This window comes from Fistularia commersonii, chromosome 26 (genome assembly GCF_037954325.1).
Source record: "Fistularia commersonii isolate RoL2024-O1a breed Wild chromosome 26, RoL_Fcom_v1.0, whole genome shotgun sequence".
Classification (NCBI taxonomy): domain Eukaryota; kingdom Metazoa; phylum Chordata; class Actinopteri; order Syngnathiformes; family Fistulariidae; genus Fistularia; species Fistularia commersonii.
In genome coordinates, this window is record NC_141309.1 from 4,605,042 (window position 1) to 4,629,719 (window position 24,678).

General features: G+C 39.5%; 2 protein-coding genes across 5 annotated transcripts; one reads left to right on the plus strand and one right to left on the minus strand.

Annotated features, from left to right (window-relative positions):
- Positions 1–399: 399 nt before the first annotated feature.
- On the minus strand, positions 400–11,929 carry hnrnpk (heterogeneous nuclear ribonucleoprotein K). Of its 4 annotated transcripts, none has more exons than XM_086174231.1 (17): positions 11,870–11,929; positions 10,936–10,993; positions 10,641–10,807; positions 10,092–10,189; positions 9,789–9,845; positions 8,851–8,894; positions 7,238–7,310; positions 6,873–6,986; positions 6,449–6,577; positions 6,025–6,356; positions 5,665–5,712; positions 4,555–4,594; positions 3,741–3,756; positions 3,279–3,311; positions 3,018–3,085; positions 2,381–2,550; positions 400–1,256 (listed from the first exon to the last, which is right to left on the minus strand). In XM_086174231.1, exons 3-17 carry the CDS (start codon positions 10,696–10,698, stop codon positions 1,226–1,228), a joined length of 1,311 nt encoding a protein of 436 aa, XP_086030357.1. In that variant the 5' UTR covers positions 10,699–10,807; positions 10,936–10,993; positions 11,870–11,929; the 3' UTR covers positions 400–1,225. The 4 variants fall into 4 exon arrangements, with proteins under 4 accessions (XP_086030357.1, XP_086030359.1, XP_086030358.1 ...); XM_086174233.1 differs by having other exon boundaries at positions 400–1,515; positions 11,870–11,926; XM_086174232.1 differs by lacking the exon at positions 11,870–11,929 and adding an exon at positions 11,823–11,856.
- A 101-nt stretch (positions 11,930–12,030) lies between these two features.
- Positions 12,031–18,480, plus strand: rmi1 (RMI1, RecQ mediated genome instability 1, homolog (S. cerevisiae)). The gene is made up of 9 exons (XM_086174230.1): positions 12,031–12,109; positions 12,414–12,619; positions 13,584–13,694; positions 14,340–14,489; positions 15,670–15,740; positions 15,973–16,096; positions 16,338–16,416; positions 16,638–16,803; positions 17,128–18,480. Exons 2-9 carry the CDS (start codon positions 12,464–12,466, stop codon positions 18,350–18,352), a joined length of 2,082 nt encoding a protein of 693 aa, XP_086030356.1. The 5' UTR covers positions 12,031–12,109; positions 12,414–12,463; the 3' UTR covers positions 18,353–18,480.
- Positions 18,481–24,678: the final 6,198 nt, after the last annotated feature.

The window sequence follows — 24,678 nt, forward strand, 5'->3', positions numbered from 1 at the left end:
GACTGGATCTGCCAGGCAGGGGGCCTAAAGGAAGACCAGGGATTTATGTATGAAGTGAAAGAGGACATGTAGTTAGTTGGTGTAACAGAAGAGGGTTAGATGGAGGACGTTAATTCACTGTGGCGACCCCTGAAGGGAGCAACCAACTGAAAGAGATTTACTATATCTCAATTTTATCTTTATCCCATAGCTTTGCTTGGTACTTGCTGTGGGTGCAAAACACATTTAATTATACATCATACGAAAGAGTTACTTTGCATGAGAAAAACTATTCTTATAAATCTGACCACCACATCAGTTAAAAAAAAAACAAAAAACAACAATCTTGATACTACCTGTAATGCATGTCATTAAGTAGAGAATCCCATCCCACTGCTCTTACTGAAGAATGAACACTGGTGGAGTAAAAAGTGGCATCTTTATTCATTTTACAATGTGAAGTCTACAGCATAGACAGCGAACAAGTGTCGATAATAGGACTTGCAGAGACAAAACAGATATGTTTCACATCATTTGTCAAATCTGCAATAAAATGTTATAAACAAATGTTAGCTACTTGTTGTCGTCTTGAAAGGGTAACTGAAATTGAATCCATCACAGTACAACAAATGTTGTGTCAAAAGGGCAAGGTCTTCTCTCTGGTGAGTAACAGAGTCGTAACATCAACACCCCCAGATACTCGTAGAGGTTATTTAGCCACATCGCTTTTAAAAAACTATAACTGATTCAATATAAAGAGGAACTGACATTCTGCAGTTGCACAGGGTGGTAATGGGGTGTGTGGAAGGACCGACAAACAACAGAAAACACGCCACTGTTTGTGTGTGTGCACACACATACACAGTACAGAATTAAACTGGAGACAAACATTCATACAAGTCATAAAAAAAAAAAGAAAACCATCCCAAAAATAAAAATGCTAGGTTTATTTTTTTCGGCAGGTAGATGTAAGTATATTTTGGTAAGATGAGTGATAGAAACAAAAAGCAAAGTGTGTCAGGAAAACTAATGGACTACACTTTTAAAAATGCATTGTCATCTTTTATGCACAGGAATGTTGGACATTAACTTTATTAAAAATACAAAAATAAAAGTAAAAAAAAAAAAAAAACCCACAATCCAGAATAATAGTCTGAAGGGGCTGTGTTGGACAGGGGAAGAAAGTTTTGAACGGGTGGGGGAAGGGGGCAATCTGAGCCTGCTTCAATCTGAGTCAGTCCTGGGTTTACAGCAAATGACCAGAGTACTGCTTCACACTGAAATAAAAAGAATGGAAAAATAAATAAAATACACAAGTATAAAGATGCAAGTCACAAGAAAACATCAGTTTAGTAATACTAGGCATAAACTAACTGGTAGGGCGGCAGACTTGGAGGAAAACTAAGGAGGTGGAGCGGGAAGGAGACAGCAAGAGGACAATGGGAGAGACATGACATAAGTGCTTGAGGGAGTGTGAGGAAGAAGAGGAAAAAAGAGGGGTGTGGTTAGTCCTTGAGTCCAAGCAGGTGCAGCACACTGAAGGGGGAGGAGAGGAAGGAAAAGGGAGGCAGGGTTAGTTACCATGGCAACACTACTCTTCTCATGAGACAGCAGGGGCAAGGACTACTGTATTAGCATTCTGGCTAAGCCTGGATAGCATCAACAAGGAAGTAGTGTGTATTATACGTGCCTACTGGTTGCCAAGGGAGACAGAAGAGGAAGAGCCCCTGCTATTTGGCAGACTGTGATTTGTTGTCGGTTGATCTAACTAAAAACAACAAAATCACTAGTCTTCCACACAGCAGTAGCCTGGGGAAGAATCAATCCACTCCCTGCTTCACAGTGAAACGGCTTCAATGAAAATAACCAGTCTGTTTTTTTTCTTCATCCAATCAAATTCCAACAAACAAATATTATGGTTTAAAAAATGTGTCAATTGCAATAAACCTTCCAAAATTCCAAATGTAATAGTGTTAGCACTATTACTGTTGCGTGTTCATTGCCATTTCATGTAAGAGGAAGATCTGAACTACTTGGAGGATGCATGGGGGAGAGAGGTAGGGTGTTAGTGAAGAAAAGGCAGGCAAGAGACACAAAAATCTAACCAGAAGTGGCTTAACAAGCATCAAGATGCAATAAGATAACATTATGCTTCAACATTTTAGTTTAAGAAACCTATGTACTTGAAGGGGCAAAATGCTTGGCATGACAATACTTTATTGCTTCTCTCTTAATCATCAAATATATGAAGTCCAGAGAGAGACCAGAGAGATATTTCAGGGTGTTTTATTATGGGTATTTATAGAAATGACTTCTCAGTAAACTAGATTATTAAGAATTGAAGTGATAAATGTTCTGAATATCTGGATATGGATTTTAAGGTTGCTGTTGAAGAACTTGCCTGTTCTGGAGAAGGTACTGCGCATTTTGGATCTGATCTTGAGTGCCAATGATGGTGATGATTCGGTCCTCAGAACCCTCTAGAGGCTCATCAATCTTGATTGAAGCTCCAGACTCATGACGGATCTGTTTGATTCGCTGGCCTCCCTTACCAATGATAGAGCCAGCCAGCTGTCAGGGGTACGAAGGAGAGAGTGAGGTACAAATACAAACAGGGAAGACAAACAGCACCTCAGCCAAAGCAATTGGAAAAAAAAAAAAAAAGGCAGAAGAAAGGTTCACCAATGTGAAAAGCACACAGAGCATGGGGACACAAACTGATTGATCAGTATGTCAAGTTGAAGATACTGTACTTCCAAATTACAATTAGTTGGATATTTCCAGGAGAAAACAAATGTAAGGCTAAAATCCAATTTCATAATCAGCCCAAAAGAGTGATGCTGCATGTTAAATACGTGTCGGAGAAGAATTACTAACTGATCACAAAACATGTGATGTTGCATTTATGCCGATGCACTTAAGGGTCTTTTTTTTTTTTTTTTTACAGAGTAACGATCAGGCGACAAGATCAGACATAAGACGACAAATAGTTACTTGGAGATAGCGATGGATAAGTGGTCTTGGCTTCAATTACTCACATCTTTGGGAATTGTTACTTGTGTGGTGATGACAGGGCCACCCATGTCACTGTAGGAGCCACGTCCACCTGATGGCAAGAAGAGGAGATAAGTGCAAAAGCGAAAAAAACAACCAAATAAACACTCAAGAAGTGTTGAATTAAAATCAAGTAAGCAAAGCAGAAAGAGAAACATGTGACTGACCAAGATAATCACAAATAGCTCAGCAAAGTTTCTTTAAATTGTAATGATTGATCGAAAAAAAAAAAAGTGTAGACTCGCCTGACTGATAGCTATCCCAGGAGGAACTATTGTCTGAACGTGAGAGAAGCAACAATAATCACTGACTCAAGTCATTTTTTGACAACGTTAAAACAAAATCAAACTGCCAAATGCATAATTAATTAATCTTGTATTTTATAACAACAACTGGGGAAAAGTGGTCACGTTTCATGTAAAATAATTGACCTAGACCAATTACAGTTCTACAATACAGCTGCAAAAAAAACATAAAAAAAAAAAAACAAAACAATGTCACCTGCAATGTCATTCCCAGCTGTTTACCTCATTATTTTTTCCATTTGATTGACACACACTCAAAATCTAGATACATTTTATAAAAACTACAGTATGAAGGGAAGACGAGCAAGGCCTTCCATCTCCAGCCTTGCAACCCCTTCCATATAGAGCAGTATGACAAAAAATAAAAAAATAAAAAATAAAATAAAAAAACAGGTAACTTACCATATCCTCCACCACTCTGTAAAGAACAAAAAGAATTCTATAAATGTTACAGCAGATTCCTTTCATGGCTGCAGAAGAACTATCAAAAGGATTGAACAAACGTATGGATAATGCAGTGGCCTCATCCGCGGAGTAGTCTCAACTAAAAGCCACCCAGCGTTCATCCATATGCCAGACTCCTCCTTCTACCCCCACCCCCCGCCCAGTCTCTTCTTGCATCTCCATCAGCCCCCATTTTCACCTGCTATTCAGCTGCTGCTGTCACCAGGGCAACAAGCAATTCAAAATGCTGTTGCTGAGCAACAGCAGGCAGTATCCTGCCAGCTCTGAGAGAGAGAGAGAGCAAGAGAGAGAGGAAAAGAGAGAGAGAGAGAAAGAGCGAGAGGAGAGCGAGAGAGCAAGAGCGAGAGAAGTCCAGTCTGTCAACAAAGCATTTTTATTGCCTAGCAACGAGCCATGGCCACCCCCACCACCAATAGCCTCTCTCTCTCTCCCTTTGCAGGAAAAAAAACGTCTGGCCATGAAAAGTACACAGCAAGAGGGCAATTATAGCTGATTATTATCGGGTGTCTCCAGCTGTGGTGATTATGGTCATTTGGTGGGAAGGCTTATTCCATTCCAAAACTAGGTTGGATCCAAAGCCAGATGAGTGTAGGCACCTGAGTGACCAGCTACAGTTGCACTGTCATTAACACACTGAATACAGGACATTCACAGCTATTTGTCTTGCACTGGAACCATCCAGGTTGAGGTTGCAAGCGTCCAATGGGATGCTTGAACCAAAGACGTATACATTTAGAAAACCATCACTAACCATGTTATCACTATAGCGATCCGGTCTGCCTCTTCTGTCACTGTTGATGGAGTGTCATGGGGGAGGGGGATAAACAAGAAAGAGAAAGATGTGGGTGGGGGGAGGGAAACGGGAAAAAAAAATCTTTAGACAAATAGCTGACAGCATTCCAAAGACAATTTCTGTTCTAGGTCAGACAGCACACACGCTGAGCAAGATTACAGTATAAACACATTTCCTCTCAGCCTTCTTCCCACACATTAACAGGAACAGCTCTGACAGTGTTATGGTGAGAGGAGTGACAGGTGGTGCTGGTGATGATATGAGCCATGAGCTGCAGTGTGCACCCCCCCAAAATAGAGTATGTTTTTTCTTCTTTTAAGAATCTCTTGATTTTCTGTTAACAGATGTTACAGTGATATCAATCTCTATATTTCCTTGAACAATTACTCATTTTTTGCCAGTTTACATCCCACCTTTATATCCATACAGAATCGTTGGATTAACGTGTAAGTGTATATGAAAGTAATATAGAAATATATAAAATAAAAAATAACCTTCCCATCAGCAAATTACACTCATACACAGCACTTTAATTATTTTCCCAACTCAGTAAATACTAGAAGTGGTAAACTTAGTCTGTTGTTAGCGCAAGGAGGTTGTAATACATAGCTTTAGTTCTAAACCAAGCACTCTAAGTACGGTTTCAACAGGTGAGAAGGGATCAACCTGAGGGCTTTGCAGCTAAACAACATTAAGAACAAACAACGTATTTCAAAGATTGCATTACCAGTGGAAATTAAGTGACCAGATGACAAATTTTATTTTTAATCGCATTTCAGTTTGTCTTGTGCTTTGAGATAAATCAGATAATTAGGTGTGCTGCGCACACACACACGCAATGTTATTGGTCAAGATGTATATACAGTACAAGCCCCAAATCCAGAGTTCTGTCAACCAAAGACGGGCTAAAGACTACTGACAAAAATAATTAAATTCAATTACTTCCTGATGACATATATTAATCTGTGGTTGACCATTTCAGAGAGCATAAATATAGAGTGCCAGATGATACAACGCATCCTTGATTAAATAACCTTTAAGAACAGAGGTTTATTAACAGAAACTTACTTTGACCGGTCATCTGAGCCACGGTACGAGTCATAGTAACGATCATCTCTGTGGGCAAGATGGAGAAAAAGAAAAAGGCAGCCAGACAAACAGGTGTGAGAGCATATACTTAAAGGAATGTATAACAGAAGAAATAATTACAGATGGGTGCATAGCATGAAATTGAACAATTTGCACAATATTAGTCTCATTTTGCCCTAAGACACATTTTTGAAACTTTGAAAAAACGTAAAAAAATACAAGAGTCGGCCCTTTATCATTTAAAACTACCAAGCAACTCATTAACATCTGATAAAGGGAAAGTCAAACGGGGCTGACAACTGAAGAACAAATGATTATATTACATGTGTTCACCCTTACCCTCCTCTGTGTGAGTGTCCCATGGGAATGTTGCGTCCACGCGAACTCCCCCGCCCAACTCTACTCTGATGGTGCGGAGGGGGGCCTCTCCGAGGGCTCATTTCATCATAATCCCGTCGGGAGGAGGGCATTGGTCCCCGTCCTGCTCTGCTTGAGGGCATCCGGTCAAATCCACGGTCTCCACCACTGGACCGACTCCCTCGCATGGGGAAACCTCCCATAAGCCTTCGGCTGCTCCCTCTCTCTTCAAACATCATAGTGAAACCTCCATATTCATAGGTTTCATCATAGAAGTTAGGGTCATAAGGCTGTGTTCGGCCTTTAATGGGCGCCTGCAAAAGGAAGTAAGAGGATTTACAGGCCGTATTTGAAAAAAATATTTATATAGCAATACATTTTTACTTGACAATCAGTGCATTCTCACTTCAGCGATAAGCTCCAGCATGGTCTTGATACACTCCACTACCCTCTCTGTTTTACCACCAACCAGTACAACCCGGTCTGTTGACTGAGGACAGCACTCCTGAAACAGCTTGATACTTGTCTTTGTGTTCTGGAAAAAAACAGGATACAAAAATTAAAGTTTTATACAACAATATAAACATTCTAATTGTCCAAAAAAAACAACAAAAAAAAAAAAAACCCACACAACAAATTCATGGACCTTAGGCTGAAAGCACTGAATGTGCTGCAAGATAATTACTTCTGGGTATTAATGAATTGGCAAATATAAACTTTAAACAGCCATGTATATAAAAAAAAAAAAAAAAAAAAGCAGAATGGAGAAAACACAAAATAACAATTACTACACCACTGCTACGTTTAGCAGGCGTTCATCTCTTGTATACCTCTCTGAGTTCCTTGATCTTTGCTCCTTTCACTCCAATGATTGAGCCAGCCAGGCTTTGGTGGATCAGCAGGCGCAGCTCACAATCAAAATCCATACCATTGTACTGCTGGTACTGTCAAGAACATTGGTTTTTATCATACCATTGATTCAATACCCAATATAGTACTTTTTTGATGTATATGTATACACGTGGCTACACTTTATCAAATTATGGTGGCAATATTTTTTGTCCTGACAATGTACATTTAGTTATTTAAGCTACGTGACTAAGTAAAACTATCTGAATGGACCACATCACTTGGCCTGAAAATGTTAAAAAAAAAAAAAAAAAAACAGCAATAGAGCAATTAATAAACTCCTCACCTCCTCCAGGGTGGGGATAATCTTCAACAAGATTTCCCCAACAGTCTCAATGTCGGCACTGATGCTTAGGATGCTTCATGTTCGCCAATCAATGACAGGACAGGGCACATCCACGCACACAAGGTGGGGTGCCAGCAAGGAATCCCAGGGGGGGAAGGGAACAGAATTTCAGATTAAAGAATTCATACCATCCCTATGATGACTTTGCCATTGATACCTTTCAATTCCCACTCAATACAACTCATTTCTGACACTAAGACAAGTAATTTGAGTTTTGAGATTCATTATGTTCTCATCTTTACATGGTAGATCACTGATAATCCAACACTTAATCTGACAAAATGCAAGTACCCAAACAAGACATAAAAGAAAATAGTATTTTGTTCAGATTAATAAAAAAAAAAAAAAAAAAAAAAAAAAAAAAAAAAAAAAAAAAGACAAAGTAAAAAGGAAACCAAAGCAAGGTGTTGGCATTTGGTGACCATTGAAGGGGCAAGACGGGAAGAGTGAAGTCTGGGGAGGATCTGGCAGGAATATGCACCAATGGTGCCAAAGATATTTTTGGAGCATAACTGGGTGGATGCATGCATGCTACAAAAGACTTTGAAAATACAGATCCCAAAAGTTGCTGCCCAACCCAAATTTGAAAGATCAGGTTAAATTGAGAAAAGGAATACAATTGTTTTCCTTTTATCTGCTAGAGAGCATCCTATTTGATGCTTTAGCTGCAGATATTCAATGATTTCAGACTACATTTTGTCTGCACCCACCAAGTGACGTAATAAAATATAAACAAAAAGAAGAAGAATAGTAGAGAGCTGAGGAAGATTAACAGAGCAGATTATACAATGGAAAAAAATAAGCTTGCCACCACTGGAGTCGATGCCTTTTAGGGGATGGGAGAAGCAATATATATAAAAATATAACCAAAGAACGCAGCGATGAGTGGGACAGTGATATCCTGTACATTCAATAGATCCAGCAGTTGATGACCAAGCTCAGGTGAAGCAGAAGGCAGGAAAGGAAAAACACATACTTTACTTGAGTCCTAGCTTGCCTTTTGCATTAAGAGATGAATAGACAATCTAATCCTATCAACATAATAGGGACATCACAAGAAGAAGAATGGAACGGTGCAAGAAGAGGGTGGGCATTTATGAAACCAACATGGAATAAAAAAAATGAATAAATAAAAAAATAAAAAAATAAAAAAGGAACACTAATATCACTCTGAAGAAGGAGAAAACACGCAAGATATAATCATCAATGAAAATAACAAAAACACTAATATATTGCAAACACTGACACAGAGCATAATAGCAACAGATAGCAAAGATTTGAAAACAGTGGCAGATTGTGGAAAAACCTTGACAATGCCAGCCTAAGTTTCAATGTTGGCATGACTTTAAAATGGCATGTATAAGGATGTTGACATGGCTTTAACAGGCAGATTTGGACATGATTCATTTAGGCATTTTACTTAGGCTTAAATATTGTGAGAACAGGTAGGTTAAAATACAGTGACTTCACAGAGGCAGGATGACTATTATTCATCTTCTCTTATTTGTTTGACCTGTAGTCAGGCAGTGAGAGGGAGGAGCTTAGGGACATACCGCTCAGGCCCACTGCTGTCTGGGACTGACACACTGGCATTGTACTGGGCGTGGCATGGGCAGGGGCCAGGGCCATTCGAGCACAGATGTCAATCAAGTAAGGCGCCCATTTAGGGACAGGGCACGATTATGGGCAGGGCCAACCAGGGTTTCAGGTGGGCGGGCGCAGGAGGGGCCATCCAGAACATGGGCAACAGAGGAGGAAGTGGGCAAAAAGTCAACAGTAAAATAATAAACAAGGGAGAGGGAAGAGGAATACATTTTAATATACAGGCTCTGAACTGATCAAATGTGACGTAGTTTTGATTCTCTCAGAGATTGGTTTGTCAAAGAGAGAAGAGGAGAAAAGGTGACATTGGAAATGGGTAATGGCATATTAAGACCATGAAGAATTCAATGTTGGGGTATAGACTAGAGACAGTGAGAGGGGATGGGGGACAAATTGTGGAGGGCTAGAGAAAGAGGCAATGGCATTGAATGAAAAAAAAAAAAAGGAATTGGACTGGTTGCTTTATACTTGGAAAAAAAAAAGTTGACAACTGGTGGTGACTGCAAACACGGCACTGTTCTGAATTGTCAGATGATTATGATTGATCATTATGGAGAATCAAATTAAAATCAATTGTGCCAAGGGGCCATTTTAGCTGAGGTACGGAAAATAAAGAAAAACATTACCATCAACCTCAAAAGGCTTTAAGGGCAGAATTCTTGAATAAAAGACTATCAGCACAAGCTTCAACTAATTACACCCATTACTTACACAGACGAGATTCTCAGAACACCAAGAACTTCTTAAATAAATCAATTTTTCAGGATAAATGTTCGCAAAAACAAAAGTCCTGCTCTCCTATCACAGAGGATGGTTAGTGTATGAGGCTGTACACCAGTTGACAGGGGGGAAAAATAAAATTCAATGTACATAAAATAAATGTACTCACATCTGTACGAAGGGCTTTGATATTTTTGCCACCTTTTCCAATTACAGCTCCTGCATTCTGTGAAAACAGTTTTTGCAAAAAGTGAACTCATGGTTATCATGAAAGCATGAACATCACACTTGAAAAATGCCTAATAAAAGATGAGTGAATTATTTAGGGTTAGGGCTAGGTCAACAAAGAGCCAACCATGAGAGTAGAAGAAATCTGCGGGCCTTTAGAAGATGTACACATAAAACAAGAAAAAGAGAGCGAGTCAAACACTGTTTCAACATGAAACACCAAATGAAAGGAGAGGTGATTTACTTTGCTCTGCAGGAGAATGCGAAGCTCGACCATCTCGTCAGAGTTCCTGGAGCGCTTGAATGATTTCTGCTCATCTGCATCCTCAGCAGGACGCTTACCTGGCATAAGGAGATAAAAACACACACTGACAAGCCTGAAAACGGCAGACCCTAAGATTAAATAAATAATCAAAAGCCCTGAGCACACAGGGTGGGGTGAAAATCTCATTAAGACTCATAACATAAGAACTGACACTGAAATATAAGAAACTCCATATCAAAGATTACTGCAAAACTGAGATAATCACAACTTCCACAATACTTTTATGAATCAAATTTCGAAACAAGTCCAGCTAATACATAAAACCTGTTTTTTTCTAAATGCTGTACAATATTTATGCCTCTGATGTAAAATTTCACATCACACAAAACATTGAACAATATGATGAATTAAAGCAGAAAACGGACCATTACAGCAACATCTACATACCACTTTGCAATTAACTCAGATATACCAACAAAAAACAACAACGATGGTTACCATATCCATAAAAAGCAATTTGTTTTATACCATTTGTCTCTGTGTTGCTAAATGAGGTCTCTTCTTGCTGTTCAATTTCTGTCTCCATGTTCTTCTGGTAGTGCAAGACAGGGAAAAAGCACCTTGATCCAAAAGACAGACTGCAGCAGAAGCAAAGCGAGGCTGGCAGAAATCTAGCCCCTGTCAGCTGTCGTAACCTGTCGAAATTGCAGAAGTTTGAAGAAACACACATTGGACCATTCGAAATTTGCACTCAGAATGTGGTTGTTCAATGCGTCTGGCATCTGAAAGCAACTACAAATCCTGGAGGAACGTTTGTACTCACCGATATTTATCTCCGGGGCGAGGGCGTGTTGATAGGCGGAACTTGGAGCTGCTGAGACCTGGTCGGGAGGGAGAGACCAGCTGAGATAGTGACACGGAACGACACTTCCGTTATCATACAATTTACTTTGCCTCTTAGTTTTAAAAGGCCAGTTGAAATTCGCGCCGATCCAACAGTGGACCTGAATTAAACAGAATAGACAAGATGAATGTCCTGAAAGTTCTAGTGTGTTCAACAGAGGAAGTGGACATAACAGGATAACGGCCGATGGAGGAGACAGCTACAATTGAGGGAATGTCCGGCGTCTGTTAATCATTGCGTTAAGCTGCTGTAACCTCCAATTAAAACTCGTTGCAGAATACCAAAGCCGAAACAGTCCCGTGAAATGCGGCGATAACTACGTTTGACTCGCTTGACTGAGAAGTAGACACCAATTGAACTAATTTAGCAGGAGCTAGCCACCGTGTACGTGTTATAGTATACGAGTTCTACCGGCTATCTGCTAACTAGCTGATAGGTGGTGGTGGTGAAGGGGTGGCGTTGGCTCGGCGCTCCGTCAATTCGACTGAACTCAACCTCAGCGACACCACTTCGCACGTAATCCTTACAAACACTGCTTTCGCTATAAATATAGCAGCAGTTCATTCGGTGTTACTTGTCGGTTCACGTCCGGCGAGAAAACACTAACAGTTGGTTTGAACAGAATATCCCTCGAACAGCTAACGCTAGCAGCCAGCTAATTTCGCCATCTTGCCGTGGAATCGGTTGAGCACAAGAGAGGCAAGCTAGTTCAGCTAATTATGCAACGCAACATCGGACACGAAATCGATGTCAACGCGATTACGAAATCTTAATTTATTGAACAATAGACCTGTAAGGAAACTCACAATGCACTGCACGCCATATAAACAGGGATAAATAAATACAATCAAACCTGTGGCGTAAGACCTCGCTCGTCCCCCTCTCCTTCTCTATCGAACATGAAAGCGTGTAGGTTGACCAGGAAGCCGATTGGTCAAAAGCAGTGCAAATCAAAAAGTTAATGCTCCGATTGGCTGGAAATGTGCTCAATCACGCCAATGGGTGTGTTTGAAACGAACGGATACGCCTTCTTTCCGGATGTTGTTAAATTCGCAAATGACTCAGGTCGTACAAGTTATTCAATTTTTAAAAGGTATGAATCTTCACAAGTTGATCAAGGCTGACACACAATGTCATTGTTATTGTGTTTAAATTGCTGCTAAATGTATATCGTTTGTGTCTGCATTGCTAATGACTCGGGTCCATCAACTTTGGCGCCATAAATATCCAGGACGCATGGCATTTATTCTTGTAAAAACGGCTGTTTAAGTTTGCGTTTTACTGCGTAATTTCGAAAATTCCCCGATTAACACACAGCTTTTTGAATAGCTGGATTAAATTTAAAAATACTGTGCTCTAGAATTAACTATTTCAAATCAACATTGTATGTGTCCCAGCTGGTCATAGACTTCACTCAGTGGCAGGATAAGTGCAGCCTGAATGGAGAATGGCTCCTGAAGCTGTGGTTCATGCCACAAAATCGTGGCTACAATCCTCCTGGAAAGTCCAGGTTCCCTTCGCCTGGTTGGAAGCCTGTGTGGAGTGGCTACAGGAAGAAGCTGGAGGTGCTGGTCGCCTGTCACAGCAGCAGATCAACCAACAGGTGGGAGGTGAAACCATTAATGCAACACTCCTGACCATACAGTGTATCTTTGTGTAATATAATATCACTGCTGATAGTTATCTAAATAACATTGAGCTGACGGCACAGCCCCGTCCTCTTGTAATCTGCTTTGTAGTAATTAAAAACCCACTCAAAGATATTGTTACACTTGGCATAAATTATAATCTATTCTTATAACATTAGTGTGCAAGAGAGACAACACCACGCCAAAATAATGCTCAATACATGTGTAGCTCATTTGCTTTTCATTAGTATGGGCGAATCACAAAGGGGGATAACATTAATCAAAGCCTATGTGAAATCTTTATTTTTTAGCACAGCAATCCATATATTTTTCTCAAAAGGGCATTGTTCCATCATGCCTGATGACAGTTTTACCAGCCTGGGGTTGCATCATGTGTTGTTGTTTTCCCTGCCACAAATTCATAATTTTGCACCATCATTTGAGTTAAAATAAATTAGCAGAATAGCTGTCCCTGTCCATGCGAAATCTCACTTTCTCTGCGAATATCCATTTTTACTTTGGTAAATAACAAGTAATCTCTATGTGGTTGCAATGACATGACTGGGACTTCACTTGACCCACAGTCCTCACATCTCAAGCTAACAAAACATTTTAATGTGTTGTGGATAAGAATGGGTAGGTTAAGATGAAGTTACAAGAACACCACTTCAACCACCGTCATTATTAAATTCCTTGTCATCTTTACTGCTTTAGTACTGGTAGCTCAGTTATGAGTAATGTCTGTCAAAAAACTGACTCTGGGATGGTAATTTGACTTTTATGACATTTTAACAATCAAGTAAGATACTCTCATAAAAGAAGCCAATAATCAAGAGTATGATTAAAAAAGGTTTCAAAGTAAGAAACAAGCACGCTTAGATTTTTAACAACCCTAAAGTAGAGCCTCATGTTCTTCAAATGTTAAATGGGGAATTTTAGGCCCTGGACCAGTGGCTGTTGACAGATTTGAGAGATTTGGACCATCCTGTTCTTCCTGAAGGACTCGCTCAATCCCAGAAGACTGAACTCAGAGGGACCTATTGTGTGCAGGTTTGGAATTGTTGGTGAAATTGCATTTTATCAGCCTATATGCATAAAGTAACACAGATCAGTCTTTAGAGGACAAAGAAAGACGAGGATGGAAGCACATTCTTCTTTTCTTTTTGCCTGGCCCCTTCAGGGGTTGTCACAACAAATAATTTACCTCCATCTAACCCTTTCTTCTGCTTCCTCTTCTCTCACACAAGCTTACTTCTTGTAAATCTCCTCTCTAGTCCTCCTCTAGACCTCCTGCCTAGCAATTCCAACTTCAGCATCCTTCTACCCATATTTTCACTTTCTCTCCTGTGCACATGTCCAAATCATCTCAGCCTGACTTTATTTCCAAAACATCTAACATGTGCTATCCCCCCAAAAAAAACAACTTTGAACCACAATTTCCTGAAATGATTAGGAAAATGCTACACAGCCAGCCCATTTAAGAGAATTTGGTTCAATTTTGTCAAAATATATCATGTTCTGCATGACACCTTGTTTACAAATACTCAAAATCCCAATATACAAAATAGGGGGGCTAGCAAGTTAGAAACCTGTGTAAAGTTCTATGTTCATGATAAATTGTAGAAATACATCTCAACATATGATTTATCAGCAATTGGTAAGTGCCCTGTAATCAAAGGTAACCCTCTGTTTTAGGTTGACTCATTACTGGACATCAGTCAGCCTGCATATGGTCAGCTGCAGAAATGGAGGGGCACAGACTGTGCCAATGATGAAGTATCTGCTGTCACACAGACCACACAGAGACCTTGGGAAGCCAAATCGTCACGTATGCTGCTGCTACAGGTACACTGAGCACAGAATGTGTAAACACTGTACTTTTAAATGTGCACAATATGCTTATTGTGTCAAAGTGTCAAAGGACATAACTATAGCATCACGCTAAGAAGTGAAAAAAATATATAGGGTAATGCAACTTTACTGTTGTGATGAGTCTTAAATGAAAACACTCTGAAATTCATCGAATAAAATTCAATTATCTGTCATTACTTTTAATAGGCTTTTTGTGTGTGTTTGAATGTGTTTTACCTTCATTGTGCCAACACATAGCTACTTAATAACAGTACACACGTGTGGGCCATTGTTGATATTCTGCATATAAAATACTCAAATACAAAGTGCTACGCAGCACAGCACAATGGGGATTTAAAAAGAATTGTAACTGAATGATAGCTGTCAGTCAGTGAGAGAATATAGAAATGTACGATAGGTGAAATATAAAGCACAATGTTTTTTTTCTTTTCTTTTTTTTATTATTATTATTATTATTATTATAAAGTACTTGATGCTCAACCAGAGCAGGAGCAAGGCTTAGGTTGCTTGGAAACCTTGTGTGAAAATGGGAGCAGTAAAGAAATGGACAGGCATCACTATTAATAGACAGCAGATGATAGAAGGAAGAACCAGCATGCATTTTGAAAAAAGCTGGGCTAGGCACCACATTTTCTAAATTTTTTTCAATATAGAAATATTTTCAATACATTTTTTGTTTTTTGCTATTTGTTTTCTTCTTGTTATCAATTATGAATAGCCCAACTTGATAGTTTGCAAATAGAGTTTGATTTTAATTGAAGATTGTAACATATCCATGTCAATGATAAATAATTTTTCCCTTGAAAATTGCAAGAATTGGCTGCCACTCGGTAAGATACTGTCAATAACAAAAGTAATTGTATGGCAAATCTGGAATAAGTTATTGTAATGCCAGTTAAATTGCAAATAAAACAGAAGCAAATTGCAATTTTAAGATATTTTATAAGCTTTATTGGACCAACTGATAGCCTCATACCCCAATCCCTCACTCATTGTCGGTATTGGAAGAATGTCTTGTATTTGTATTAGAATAACTGGAATAGTTTGAAAGAGTAATTAATTGGGACTTGAAGGCACCTTTCAACTTTTAGTGGTAATATTCCTGTGTCTTTGCTCTGTGGTCTCTGATGGACTACATTACCCTGTCATGCAGATAACAGATGGCGTTCAGAGTTTGGAGGCCATGGAGTATCAGCCTATATCTGCACTAAGCATATCCCTCAGGTAAAGGATTGAATTTAGCAGTCTTTATTGTCTTATTTATTTTTTTGTCTTTTCAAGAACAAAATACTTCTGAATGTTATCAATGTCCTTCTTTCCCCCTAAATTTCCAACTAATTACCTCTAAATTGGTGTTTAGCCACCAATTTGTCAGTAATTAAACACCATATGGTCTATTTGTCTCATAGATGGGACTCACTGTTTGAATGGGTTTCTTGACTTGCATAATCGCCAGGCCTGGTGCGAAGCTGCAGTTGCAAGGACAGATGGTTTGCAGACTGGGGGTTCTGTTGTTAGGGCCGTCCAACATCAAGGTGCTAGGAGGTGAAGTGGAGGATTTGGCACAAAGAAATAACCAGGTAATTTGTTCTGTTTCTCTCCCATTTGAGAAAGAGATGAGATCCTAACCAGTGTTTTTGGTATTATTTTGGGGCAGGGGGTTATAGGGTTGTTGTCCATCAGCTGCCTTTTTTGGTTAAAGCTCTTTTGGGTCTGTTTAGGTTTTACCAAGATGAAATTTATAAGTAAATGTCCAACATATTTTGCCAAAATCAATGCAATGGTTCATATAAAACTAAGATATCAGTATGGTCATGATAGGGCAAGGTACTTTGTCGGGTGCTGGGACTTCCCGAAGAGCAGCGGCAGGAAGAGGAAGAAGCTCCTCCATCAAACCAAGGTAGAGAAATTTATTATCAAGGCTTTAAAATACTGTGCAATATGTACAAGATGATTTTAATAGTTGGAGATTGCTTTCAAAAATTGCTAAACAGGTCATTATTTCGTTTTTATTCAATCTTTCCACACTATTCGGATGTTTTTGAACATGGCTTTGAATGTAATTTCTTGGCCTCACGATTTGACCCAATTGAAATGCAGGATCTCTTTTTTTCTGTTAAGGAAACATGGAAGTGGAAGACTTGACACTAGATGACCAAGAGTTGCTGGCCAGTTTGGAGGCTGAGGAGGAGGAGGTGGAAATGGACCCAGTTAGGACTGTTCCAGACAGTGGTTACGGAACATCCAGCTCCTCTGTGAGGAGCCTCACCTCTAACACCTCATCGAGGTGGGTGGCTAATAAGGCCTTGAAATTTGCTTCAACATTTCTTGGATTGACTGCATGTTTGAAAAAGGTCTCTGTGTTTCCACAATTATAAAATTTAATTTATACTTCTAAATAATTCATTAGTTCACTATCTCTAATGCAAAATAAGAAAAATTAAGAAAATATTGTTGTTTAAAAGTTTTTGAAAATCAACCGGATTTAGACTAACCAAACAAGACTTAATGTACAGTATATAATGGTTTCATTTCTGGAATAATGAGAGTTGTATGGACACTTTAAAAGCCATATTTACTTATTTTGCTATTATTCGTTGGTCTCTTCCAGAAGTGAAGCCTCCATCCATTCTTACCGAAGCGTTTCAAACCAAGGTAACAGAGGTGCTTCGGGTCATTTCCACAGTAGCCGGCAAGAAGAGTCAGCGCTCTTTCACCCCATGTCTTCGTCCCGCGCTATTGACCAAGAAATTGCAGGTCACAGCACAGCATTTGAAGACTTTCCCAAAGAAGATTTTGATGACCTTGCTTTGGACGAGTGGGACGATGTCGTATTGGAAGAAAACACAAAGGGTGTTAGTGGACACAGAGGTTCAACGAATGACAACAGCAAAGACAAAAGTCAAATGGTTTGGGGCGAGACAGCAAATCCAGAAAGTGGTCAGAGTAAATTCCCTGCTCTGAATTGCTCTGCTTCACATTTTGGTTCGGGTAACCTCAGTTCTAAATTGCAAGACAGAGAAAGTCAAAGAACTAATAGACCAACTACATCTGTACCTCCGGAGTCATCTTTTGCTAATGATGAAATGTATATAATGGATGAAGATATGGACTGCTTTCTTCAAGAGGTTAAATCTTGTGGAGTGAATACTGAGCGGACTGGCGAGCGAGACCAAGCTCCTCCTCAACGAGGTCAAAGCAGAGAGAGAGGTGCAGCAACTAACAAAGCAGAAACTTCAGATTGCGGTTTAAAATCTACCTGCGGATCAAAGATGTCATTTGAGAGCTCACACACCACATCTCTGGGACATAATCACACCTCAAGTACAACAGAAGTTGTTGAAATACTTCCAATTAATGATCCACTTACTGAGGTTATGATACCTGCTCTTACTCTGAGTTCTCCACCATACACGTACTTGTGCCTACTTGAAGAGATGATCTCCAAATCCCATACCCACGCGATTGACATCCGTGTGAAAGCATTTATTGTGACTCTCTTGGGGAAACTTAGCAGCAGTAACGGTCTTTGGCGGATCTGTGCTACCATATCTGACGGTACCGGCTACCTGGACGCGGAGCTGTCGAATGAGGTTTTGATGGGCCTGCTGGGCTTCTCTGTGGCAGAGAAGGGGGTTCTGAAGCGGGACCCGTCCCGTAGAGCTGAGCTTGAAGCAGGGATCAGCAGATGTCAAGAAGAGCTGGTGGACATGTGCTGCGTTATGACCGTTACGGTTGAGCCAGGGTGTAGGAAAGCTGTGGTGACCAAGGTGGAGCCTGTTGATGAGAAAGTACAGCGGGAACTGGAGCAGAGGGTGAGAGACAGGAAAAAATGAAATACAGAGCGATTGAGGGGGAGTGGGTGATAATGAGAACATTGCAGGAAGTGGAGAAGCGTATTGCCCAAATAGAAAAAAAAAATTGAAAAGTCCGACAAAGCCGAGGCATATATGACCATTGCTCATCAGAGGAGCCTTGAAGATTCTCCTCTCTGAAAACTAAAAGGTTTATTTATTTACTTTTTTGACCCGGTCTTTGGCATTACATTACGAGGGACAACATGTGAATTGGGTGTTTAATAATTGGCAAGCTGTGTTGTAATGCACCCCATCTGTCCTGGGATGCTTCCTGTCATTTATCAATAATCGTATTTCATTCAGTTATTCACAGACCTTTTTCCAACTTGAAATGCTTCATCAATCGAAATCAGAAAAATAAGAATTGGGATCCAGTATTCGGAATGAGATCACATGGATGGTCAGAATTCTCAAGTTTACTGCACCAAATATTAAGGGATTTTTTTTTTTTATTATCTGTCAAGAAGATTGACTTGTATGAGATGAAAAAAGTGTTTGTGGTGAAAAAGGATGCACATTTGTGCTCTGGTAATGGATTTCCAGCCTTTGCGTTTGTTCAGTACGTCTATTACTTCTGATTGAAAAATAATTGAATATCCGAGGGCAGCATGGGTCTTCAATAAACTCACCCAGAGGAGAATTAGAGGAGAGCGAGGTAGAGGCCATGAGTTGTGATTATTTCTATTCATTACGGAGCTCATCTATGCTGTCTTGAGAATGTTCGTATCAAAATGTTTATGCTGTGTCTGTATTATAATTGTTGTAAAGTGTTTATCTTTACATTTTATCTAATAAAAACTGCAAGAAAAAATATGTCATCGTTTGTATTTCCCGTTTCTCTGTCAAATAAGCACTTAATCCTTCAAGGAGACAGTGACTAATGACAAAATAAACTACCACTGCACTGCGTTTCATGTTATAATTGATTAACTGCCCCCTTGGGATATACACGTACATAAATCATTAAAAATAACATGTAGTGCTGGAGAAAGTTGCCTTTGGGGGAAATGTAATTTCTAATTAGGTTGGCTACACATTGATTTTCTTTTACATCTGTAAAGATATACAATGCAGAGCACTGAACCATACATGCATTTGTATGTACAGTCAGATTTGTTTTCCATTAGGAGGGATGAAGCCTCATTTTAAATTTGACACAGTAAAAACAGACAAGTATTTTCTCCTGCAATATGCACTGCAATAAAGGGATTTTCTGTTGTTTTTTTTTTTTGTTGTGTTTATTTTACAATTTTTACAATTTTTAATTCTATTCAACAAAATGTATTTGTCCCCAACAGGGCAATTACATTTTTTCAATTTTGGAAGGATCCTCTTCGTAGAGGTTCGTAATGATTGATAGGGAGCGTGTGAGAATGCAGATTATGCTGCTGCTGAATGGCTAATGTTGTATTTTTCACGGTCATGTCTGTCCACTTAAAGAGCTTGTTTTGGTTACTGACGAGCTCAAATACATGTTATTAGCTTCAGAAAAGTCTGGCTATCAGAGTGACTGCATGTACAAGTTAATGAATCTTCATCTGACATCTAAAGTGAAAAGAATAACGTAAATCAGTGAGACACTTCAAATTCCAAGAATGTGACGTTGGGTTTTGACAACATAAATATTTTCCAGAGATTAAGAAAAGTGTGTCCAGTGTGAGCACATTTCCAAAATTAAACAAACTTTGTAAAGTTCTTAATTTCTTTCAGGGATTTCAGAAGTCTAGACTAACTTAATTGTTGCACATGGATCAAAAACCCCTGTCAGAATGCTTTGTCCTTTGTGTTTGCAGTAATCTTGGACCAGGACTGAAGATTTGCCATCGTTTTGGAGAAGTATCACACCAAAACATTCTGCCTTTAGGAAAATCAATTGTCCCAGAGCAGGGAGACCAGCTGCCAAAGCAGTCCGATGTCTTTTGCTCGACTTGGCTGCGTTGAATCTGAACATTTTTTGAAGGCACAGCGGGTAATCACTGTTTTATTGAAATCCTCTGTGAGTAAGGAGACCTGATACGGTTACTTTCCTACAAACTATGAGGGTTGTTAGTGATGCAGTCCCTGTATGCGTCATTCTGTGACATGTGGTATTTTTGCCATTATTTGTGTGCAGGCAGAAGGTGAATACATGAATGTGAAAACTTTGTCAGACAATGATGTAAGACATTGAAAGGAAAAAAAAAGTCATTTCAGATCAAATGAGCTCTTTTTCCAGAAAGCCTACAACATAAGGTAGCAGCTGTTTCAAAGTAGTAAATTAAGATTTTTTTTTTTTTTGCTTAATACTTTGGTAAAAGTGATGAGTTTACCAGCTTTAATAAACTCAAAATTTAGACATTTCACAACAAAAACACTCCAATTTCACGTACAAAGGAATATCCCTTTAATACGTTTTAATCAAGAATCATTCATCAAAAGACTAAAATTTAAATAAAAATGCATAGGCCACTGATATTGAAAAATGACTTGTATCATCATTTCCGACCAAATGTATTATATATGCAATACGGTTCTGGTTATGCAAAGGTTAAACGTCTCCTTCCATGATAATTACCGTTTTGGCAATTTTCTTTAATTGCTCCAGCATGATAAATGCCATATTTTAGAAAGTGGCATGGGGACGTGCTTGAATACTGGGTTCCCATTTTGCAGTTTTATTTCATTGATTATGTTCATCTTCCACCTCCCTGTCAGTCCACATGGGTAGGAGCAGATTATATGGACTGTCGTTCCACTGTGTTTGGCTTTCCAAATTGTGTATAGCAGGTGCATCTAGACATTAAGAGACAAAATATGTACAGGAGGAAGAAAGTTGTGCTACTTTCCCTTATACTAATACACAGCTGCATGATGGCGCTTTTGTCATTACCAATATTAATGTAAAAAGTACATGAGCACACCTAAAAACCTCTGCTGTAGCAGCTGTGATTTTCTTAGCCTTATTACATTTAGTAATGAAAAATCCACTTGGACAGCTCAACCTCTCTTTTAGGCCGCCATCAAACTTTGCCTGAGGCTTTAGTATGTGAATCATTAAGGGAATAGAAAATTTGGAGGAAATTGGATTTCAGCAATAAAGTCACTTCCTACTTTGTTTTGCCTTATCTGAGAAACTGGGTTTGTTATTGTAATTTGAAAAAGAATGAACATCAGATCCGTTTTGCCGGCCTGGTAGAGCACTCGTGTGATTATTTTTAGTTAACCAAAAAACGGTTGGTTAATATGTCAGTGTATAAATTTTGCATGAGAAGTAACGAATGCTTGGAAAGTGGAGAATATAGTTGAGTTGAATTTTGCGATGTTATTGATCAGGGTTTTTTTTTTTTTTTTCCAAACAATTTTTCCCTTTGACTGCTTGTTCAGAAATAAAAAGCTGAATGATTTTAATGATGTAATCTCTCATTTAAGGAGAAACAATGACCTCTCACTGGTGACTCAGGTGAATGATTGTTAATGAGGCTCAATGGGAAATCCCATTAATACTCGATGAGGCAACTTTGAAAGAGAGCAGACAAATGATTGACAGACACACAATGCAGCCGGTTTCGTTCTACACCCTGCTCTCATACTTCCAAGTCATTACTACCATTTGAATACAAACGGGATGTACTTGAGAAGCAGCCCTTAAAAGAAAAGAAAGCAAGGGCACCATAAAAAGAGACGAATGAGTGATTTTGCCATGACAGGGAGGAGAATGGTTTGCTCTTGCACTTGTCCTCTCTTTCTTCACAGAGACAAGGCAGTCTGACAAGCTGGTCATTAGGAAGGTAATTTGACAAGCAGTGCAAAGTGCTTTCACTGCACCCTTACACCTCTTGAAGATCGTGAAGCCTTGTTTTCTATCCCTAACTAATATTGAGAGAATGTAAAATGCAGAGAAGACTTCAAAGCATGACAAATAGCTGCCAGGGTATCAAACATCTGCCCAGTTGGGCCGGAGATCGCTCTTTGAATTTTAAAGAGCAACCCGCGATTTGTTGGAAGACAGCTGTTTGGCGGTTATATTTTATTCATACAGAAGATGACCGCAGTTGATCTTTTATCTGGTTATACATTAAGGTCACCTGCATCGTGTTGTCTGGATGCTAATTTACGGCTTTGTGCACTTGTTTTTCCGCTATCGACTGTCTTTCACGGCGGCGTTAATACATGCGATCGACAATTCAGGATATGAAATGAAAGGTCACCATCAGGAAACTACTGTAATAAGGAGGAATTAAGGGGAAATGAGACCCAGTGGAATAGTGTAGTATGTTTAGGTTGAAAAAAAGAGGACGAAGAGACACTGCAGGTGTGGGAACATCTGAAATCTTGAGAAACAAAATTGATATTCCAACCAACATCCAACAAGTGTATTTTATTCACGTCACCGAAGGCAGAACAGACAGAAGAGGAACGGCTAGAGTGACAGACCTTTCATCAACATCGATCAAAATGACCCACGTCTCATTCATTGCGCATATAGATGCACGCACTGTATATGACAGACATAAATGCTGTGTGTTTGCTGTCTGTGCTGATACACTGATTCATGTGCAGCAATAAAACTTGTTTGGAGAAAAGACATCATCCGCTGCCGAAAACTCAAGCTATACAGTGTATATTCACAAACCTGCCATCCGGCCATTGTTATTACGCTATTGTCTTGTCATTCCGTATTTCTTTATGGCTCATCTTCGTGCTCCACCGAGTCCTATTGTCACTTTTGCCTCTCTTTTCCTCTTTCATGGATTTCATTCTCATCTTGTCCTTCTCCTTGTTTGTTAGCCAATCAAAGATAACTAACATTCCAAAGATTTTTTTTCACAGACAAGTTGGATGCCATGAAATGTTATTATTTTTCTGAAACTGAATGTGAGCTGTTGTAATAAGGTTGAACATCTCAGAGAGAATGCTATATATGATGAAGGATGAGATTGGTATTATTTTGTGCATATGACAAGGAAATCTCAAAAAATGTCATTCTCTTTGAGATAAGTTATATTGCCTGACACTGTGGCCAGTAAAATACAGGCAGCAGTAGAACAAGGTTTCCACCAGGGTTATGAATATGAAGGAATGCCATCCTCAACTTCACCCGTCTTATCAGAGCCAGTTTATCTATACAACAACAGATTAATACATACATCAACACATAAACACCGGGCTTTGCATTTACATAAAAAAAGTTTTCATGAGCAACTATCGCTGTACCTTTCAGTTCCCGACCCCGTCATGTGGATTTGCTCAGTAAAACCTTGGGAAGATTAGACTCAAACACAACTCCCAGTTAAAGCGCATTTTGCTATCCCACTCAACTACTGCATTTCCTTATTGCCAGATTTCACACATGCATGCACAGAGATGACCTAACACATGATAGTTTATCTGTTCTTCCATAAGTCCCAAAAAAGTCCCCAACTGGGACAGAGCTGCATGGTGGAATGAAAAAATCCTTTACGGTTTGCTTTGTCTTCAGGTCTCTCGCTTGTTTTGAAGCCCTGTCTTGCCTTTTTAACTTAGGACACCCAGATATTTTCAGGTGTTCCTTCCCTTGTTTGTTGTTTGTCTCCTCATTCTCAAACTGAGACAGCAAACTTTTGAATGGATCTAATTTCCACTTTCATATTCTAATGAAGGGCGGCATGGTGGCTTGGTGATTAGCGCTTCGGCCTCACAGCACGAAGGACCTGGTTTGATTCTGACAACGGGACCTTTCTGTGTGGAGTGTGAATGTTCCCCCTGTGTCTGTGTGGGTTTTTATTTCCTTCCACAGTCCAGAAACATGCATAAAAAATTGGAAAAATTGCCCCGAATGGGTGAATGAATTGTCTATATGTAGCCCTGTGATTGACTGGCGACCAGTCCAGGGTGTACCCTGCCACGCGCACGATGACAGCTGGGCGAGCATCCCACGTGAACCCGAGTGCAGGATAAGCGGCCGAAGATGGATATTCTAATGAAACTGTACATTGTGTCTACTGCAAAACCAAAATGGAAATTTATATTTGATTGACTGAAGACAGTGATGCAGTTGATACTGCTGGTCTTATTTTTAAACTGGTAATGACCTTGAAAAGATGTAACGTGTAACAGGGAACCTTTGTGAACTGTTTCTGTCCTTGGGCTTTAAAATGTGCAGCTCAGATGCCATGTGTCTTCATCGCATGCTAATTCCTTTTACTATTACCCATGATTATACTCAAGGTCACTGAAGAGTGTCAGGGACTCCCAAGTCTACGTGCATAATTAAAACAAAAGGTCAGCATACGAGTTGCTTGAAAGTCAAAAGGAGATGAGAAAGCTAAAACGAAGCAGAATGCTCC